At 31.6% G+C, this 6,098-nt stretch overlaps 2 protein-coding genes across 3 annotated transcripts; both read right to left on the bottom strand.

The window, feature by feature from the left end:
- Positions 1 to 615: 615 nt before the first annotated feature.
- Positions 616 to 3,476, bottom strand: LOC131673470 (uncharacterized). Of its 2 annotated transcripts, XM_058951490.1 has the most exons (3): positions 2,751 to 3,476; positions 1,803 to 2,577; positions 1,646 to 1,723 (listed from the first exon to the last, which is right to left on the bottom strand). In XM_058951490.1, exons 2-3 carry the CDS (start codon positions 2,568 to 2,570, stop codon positions 1,715 to 1,717), a joined length of 777 nt encoding a protein of 258 aa, XP_058807473.1. In that variant the 5' UTR covers positions 2,571 to 2,577; positions 2,751 to 3,476; the 3' UTR covers positions 1,646 to 1,714. The 2 variants fall into 2 exon arrangements, with proteins under 2 accessions (XP_058807472.1, XP_058807473.1); XM_058951489.1 differs by having other exon boundaries at positions 616 to 2,577.
- A 174-nt stretch (positions 3,477 to 3,650) lies between these two features.
- Positions 3,651 to 5,777, bottom strand: LOC131673469 (uncharacterized). The gene is made up of 2 exons (XM_058951488.1): positions 5,740 to 5,777; positions 3,651 to 5,548 (listed from the first exon to the last, which is right to left on the bottom strand). Exon 2 carries the CDS (start codon positions 5,543 to 5,545, stop codon positions 4,175 to 4,177), a length of 1,371 nt encoding a protein of 456 aa, XP_058807471.1. The 5' UTR covers positions 5,546 to 5,548; positions 5,740 to 5,777; the 3' UTR covers positions 3,651 to 4,174.
- Positions 5,778 to 6,098: the final 321 nt, after the last annotated feature.

The raw sequence follows: 6,098 nt of genomic DNA, 5'->3' as shown, positions 1-6,098 counted from the left end.
TTCATTTCAGTAGATTCTCAATTGTGAATTAATACTGATTACGAGTATAATGAATCATATCTTCATAATTTCCATATAATCTTAGGTTTTCTTTGTAGCCATAAGTGATACATTATTTATTAATTTATAATTGTCACTTTACCGCCATTTAAAAGAGCGCATATCTCGTAGAGCTGAAGTTTGATGAAATTTTGGAAAAATATATATTGCAAAGAATAAAAATGTTCAAATTTTAGGGTTTTACTGAATGTAGCTTGCTATAACTAATGTTTTGAATAACTCAGTTCTTTATCAAAATATCTTTTGAAATATTATATTCACCGCGTTTTAATTGTCATTAATAAAAAGTTGAGATAAAATCTTACAATTCAAAAGAATTGACGAAAAATTCCAATTAGGAAATTGATGAGATAAATTCTCCGTTCGTAAACCAATAAACGAGATGAGAAAAGATGAAATACTCATAAAAAAAGTAAATTACTTTTGTTAATTTTTATTTTATTATTGCTGGTTTTTCTATAATAAAGTTTTGCATAGATTCTAAGAAATACCGAAGATTAAAGGGGTCCCGTCCGAAAATTTTATCACGTGAAATTGGAATGTTTGAAGCGAAAATGTAAGATATATTATGAAATATGAAATTGAAATTATCTCAAATGAAGATTAAAATACACATATGAGGTAAACGCCTTAGAAAATATGAAAATGAAACGTAGCGTGCTGTTAGGTGACATTATAGCGCTGCTTCTAGGTACACCACTTTTTATTAATTTTGGATTGACATAGTTGGCTCCTTTGGTTCTCTGAGCTTTATAGCAGTTCGAGGTAATCATATCACCGATATTGTTCTAATAATCTCAACAAACTTCCAAATTACTCGAAGCGGTGAGAAGACAGATTCGTAATTAGCTGGAAGCGCGATAAACTCTAAGATGTATGGACGGGCACATTTGAATTAAATTCTTTCCTCAAGAGATGGTTCAATGTGTACTATTTTTGTAATATATTTAATTAATTAATAATGTACAAAACTCTATGATAGTATACAAAAAGAACATTTCACAAATTTACTATTTTCAAATTATGAAAAATATGATTAGGATTTTCATCAATTTACTATTGCGAACTTTAAGTAAGTTATTCTTTTTCAAGCATGCAAGTGTGTACTTTTTCTGGAAGTTGTAAATAAATAAATTTATATTGGAAAAATGATACAGCGAAATTATGTTATGCAATTATATTAAATTTAAACATAAATGTTGTTAAAAAGCTTCATTGATGTATTTGGTTAAAAAACATTGCCGAAAAAGTTTGATGTTATTGTAAGATATCGTAGGTTCAATTCTTACAAAACGTTGACAGGACAAGGAAATACAAATTTTATCTTCTATCGATTTTCTATTGAAAAAAGAAATACTAATTTTTTTTTTATTTCCAGAACAGTGTAAGTCAAAAATTTCCATTTTACCACTTTGTGGTTTACGACGATTTATAGCTCTAATGTAAAAATGACCATCGTTTTCGCACAAATCGTTTTCACACTCCTCAGTCAAAAGTAAAAACTCTTCGCCAGCCCACGTATTTTTAACTTGTAATGTTTTCAGAGGATATGGCAATTCAAAAGAAGCACTGACCGTCTTCTCGTTATTAACATTATATTGATGGCATTCGATGGTCGTGATATTTTTACTTTTACTCCTTGACCAGCAAACAGTTAAAACTCCTTGCGAATTATCAACGTCAAAAGTTGATACATTACTCAAATCTAATATAGTTTCCGGAGATGTAGAATAAGCTCTTACGTGCAACAACTTCAAACCTGTCGGTCCATTATGCTGATTGGAATTTAATTTTGGTCTGGCCTGTTCTTTCACCACAGCGAAATATTCATCATATTTCGAAGTCTTCACAAGAGGAAACATTTGAATGTCTCTAGGAAGTGACTCAGTGGGTAGATAAGAGACTGGGTCACGGATCATTTTACCATCAGAACCAAAGGTCACTCTACATCTTGCACCGTCGCATAAATTTTTTTGAGCCAAGAATGTGTCAAATGTTTCATCGTCATTAATAAAAACATTTCCCTCCCAATATTTGTTTCCTAACTGTTCACTTAACTGAGTTATATTAAATAATACTTTACTTTCATAATACGTACACGTAGAAGTATCAATAACTCTGTATATAGTTGCCCACTTTGCCACTTCTTTTTCTTGATCGCTAACGTATGACATTACTATTTTTCCTTTCGATGCTGCTCGTATTTTCATCATATCCAAATTTTCAATACCTTTATTATGACGAAAGCTGGCGTAACATTTGTTTTTAAAAATAAAACCCATAGGGTGGAGAAATTCGTAAACTAATATGCATTCTCGTTCCGTCTTTGAAATATCGTTACATTTAGCATACGCAGCAATGTTATCTTTGCCAAGCGTTTCGTCTTCGCCGATAAGATCACTTGATGTTACGTTCCATTCACGTTCAAAATGTATCACAGTAGATGTAGTTGTACAGAATATTATACTGAATAGGAAAATAGAACGAACTTCCTCTTTGCATGTTGTCATTTTAAAGCTATATTGTAGATAAAAAAATTATAATAAATTATAACTAATTTCTAATGAAAGTATTGTTTTTAATAGAACATAATTTTTATATTTAGATTTTGGAAGCTATTAATATTTTTTTCGATCCGATTCAAACGGAACTTATAATTTTATTCATTTTTTGAAAATGTATTCACTTACCAGAGTTGAAGAATTGGTCAAAGATAGTCAGCGTGCAAGATGAGACTACTATTGCTTAACATGATTTGTACATAGCAACGATTAATAAATAGAACATCGCGCCATGCGTTTGTGATAAAGTAAGTTTCAGTATAAATGCAAATGATAAGTGTAGTAAAAGAAAATGTCATTTTTAAAAGTACCACATTTTATCAAGAAATACATTGTAGTTATGCAATATAAGTGATGCAAATAATTTTCAAAGATAGTCAGCGTGCAAGATGAGACTACTATTGCTTAACATGATTTGTACATAGCAACGATTAATAAATAGAACATCGCGCCATGCGTTTGTGATAAAGTAAGTTTCAGTATAAATGCGAATGATAAGTGTAGTACCAAAAAATGTCATTTTTAAAAATACCACATTTTATCAAGAAATACATTGTAGTTATGCCATATAAGTGATGCAAATAATTTTCAAACTTTCTCATTGAAATGGTACTATACTTTTTATCAAATACATATTAAATAATGTTATGTACACATATATACACACACACACACAACACACACAAAATAATAGTATCGTTTCAAATAACAAGTGATTTATAGCATGCCTTGAAAATTATTTGCATCACTTGTATTAATAACTACAATGTATGTATGTATAATAACATACCAGAATAAAAAGCTTTTAGCATTTCTAGCATTGTTATCATTTCATTGATTACATTGTTAGCAAAATATTCACAGTCCTACAAGTATCAAAGAACAAAATAATTATTTTTATTAGATTACATCATAATTGTTATTAAACTGTTGATCGTGTCAGATTTTAGACTGCATATCTGTTTAATTTTCATTTTATTTATTTACTTAATTTTTTTATTTTATTTTACTTAATAATTATACTTCATAATCTATAACGCTTAGTTTATTGTGTTATGAGAGAAACGTTTTATAAAACAAGTTTCCATGTTAGTAAATTATAATTTTCACAAAAAGTGTAAGTACAAATATAATAATAATATATAATACAGTTAAGACGTAATTGTGGGAGTAATTCGGTAAAAAGAATAATAAAATTAAAAATTTTCCAATTATTTTAATATTTTGTGAACCGTTTAAAAATATGCACGCATGAACTTTATTTCGTGATGATGATAGAATAATGATAAATATGCAAGCGTTTTTGTTGTCAAGTATTTATATAAGGGAACTTGTCTACGCTAATGTTTTTATTATTCCTGTGTATGTTTCCATGTAATTTATACGATTATTCGTTTCGACAACTTTCGAATGATACTATTTCAATGAATGGTCCTTATGAATAAATTAAATGACGTTGAAGGTATAAAAGGTATAAATCTTCGTTATATTAGAAAAGCTATTTTCAGAACCGAATTATCTAAATATATTTAAATGTAAGCATAGCTATTGCATCAATCAAAATACGCTCGATCTAAATACTTCATTGAAAAACACTGTCTAATAAGTTTGTGTACTGTTCGATAGTGGCTTTCAAAGTATACAGCTCGTTGACAAGTCAAAGATACACAAACATTCAAGCCATCATAATTCCAAGTAGGAGTAATGCTTACTTCCTTACTTTTTCCGGGACAATTTAATCCAGTAATTTCCATATTGTGACTATTATAACGAAGCAGTCTAGAGCTGGAATCATTGTAGTTGGTATTTAACGAGAGAAGCCTTAAATAGTAATTGCAGGATTCATGTTCGCATTCATCTGTTAGAATAAGTAATGCCGAAATCGGTGCTTCAGAATGCACTGTGCGCCGAACTTTCAAGGTCTTGATGACGTGAGGCAATTCAAATTCATAGGATTGTTCGTGCAAGTCTGTCGTATTGTTCTTGTAATGCCGGCACTTAACTGTGGTCACATCTTTGTTATCTCGTTTCGCCCAGCAAATCGAAAGGTCCCCGTGGTAATCAATATCCACGTCAGCTATCAGTGGCTCCTCTTGTTGAAGGTGTAACAATCCTTTCTCTTTGCCATCAGCTTTTACGTGGATCAACTCGAGCTCGTTGCGCTCATTTCCTCGATTGCGATGAATAATTGAAGCTTTGTATCTATTTATCACGGCGAAGAAGTCTTTCGCGGTGTGAGTTGTGTCATAGGCCTCCGCGTAGACCTTGACGTCATCGTAGTATACGTCTTTCGACAAGTAAGAAACCGGTTTTCCAAGTAACTCGCCGTTCGCGTCAAACGACACCTTGCAGCGAGCGCCGCCGTCGCACAAATTTTGAAAAATAAGAAAAGCGTCAATACTGCCGTCTTCGCGCGTCAATACATTTGTTAGATAAAGTTCTTCGCTTTGCACTTTTTCGGTTTCGCGTTCTCTCTCGGTCATGTTGACAAATACTTTGCCTTCGTGGTACTTGCAAGTCAAGGTGTCCAGCACACGAAATACCAAGTATGCAGTTCCTCCATATTTAGATAGAGCTTGTATGTCCACGTAAGTGAACACAACTTTGCCATTTTTTACCGCCCGCATTTGCAGCATATTCACGCCTTCGCTCCCCTTATCAGTGTAGAACCGAGTGAAACACTTGTTTTTGTAAACTATTCCCTCTGGATGGAAAGATTCAAGAACCACTGTACAGTTGCGCTCGTTTCCCGTCGCTAAACTGCATTTTGCATACGGAAATGTGTTGTGTTTACCAACAGGTGCATCTCTTATTGTCAGGTCATTAAGAGTCATGTTCCATTCTCGCTCCAGATGCTTTATCACCGTTGCCTGAGTTGTAACTGTGGCGCTCAGAAATAAGATCACAAAATTCATCTTTTCCATCTTCTGTAATAAGTATTACGTACACATTAATAAATAATTATTCCATTTCATTGTTGTTTTTTGAAATTCTAAATAAATAAAGTCAACGAATAAATAAAATTAATATTCATTCCAATTGCTTGAAAAATAATACGCAAATATTTTGATAAATTTTTAGAAAGTTGTAAACAATTATGCCAATTTTCCAAACTTACTTTTAGAATCTTACTAAGCGAACTTCGTCAAAGGCAAAGCAAGACTGCGATACCTGTCCCGACATAGTCTTGTATTTATATTCCAATTTTTTTATCTTCAAGCTCATCACATGCCAAAATGAGCAAAAAGCTAACACAAAAACTGGTATTGCAAATAATCCTTCACAATAATAGTTCTGTTGCTTTCATTGAAAGAAATCAAATAAAAAATGTAGGACATTATCGTCTGACCAATAATTTTTGAACAGTATGCAATGAATAGATATATTCTTTATTATTACTTGGCTTTAATATCAAAATTATAAATAATCAACGAATATTTATAGAACGACTGCATCCATCATAAATAAAAAAGAAGG

This window comes from Phymastichus coffea, unplaced genomic scaffold (genome assembly GCF_024137745.1).
Source record: "Phymastichus coffea isolate CEN01 unplaced genomic scaffold, Cenicafe_Pcof_1.1 PCOF00179, whole genome shotgun sequence".
Lineage (NCBI taxonomy): Eukaryota > Metazoa > Arthropoda > Insecta > Hymenoptera > Eulophidae > Phymastichus > Phymastichus coffea.
Note: the sequence above shows the minus strand (reverse complement) of the source record. Positions and strands in the feature narration are given on the sequence as shown.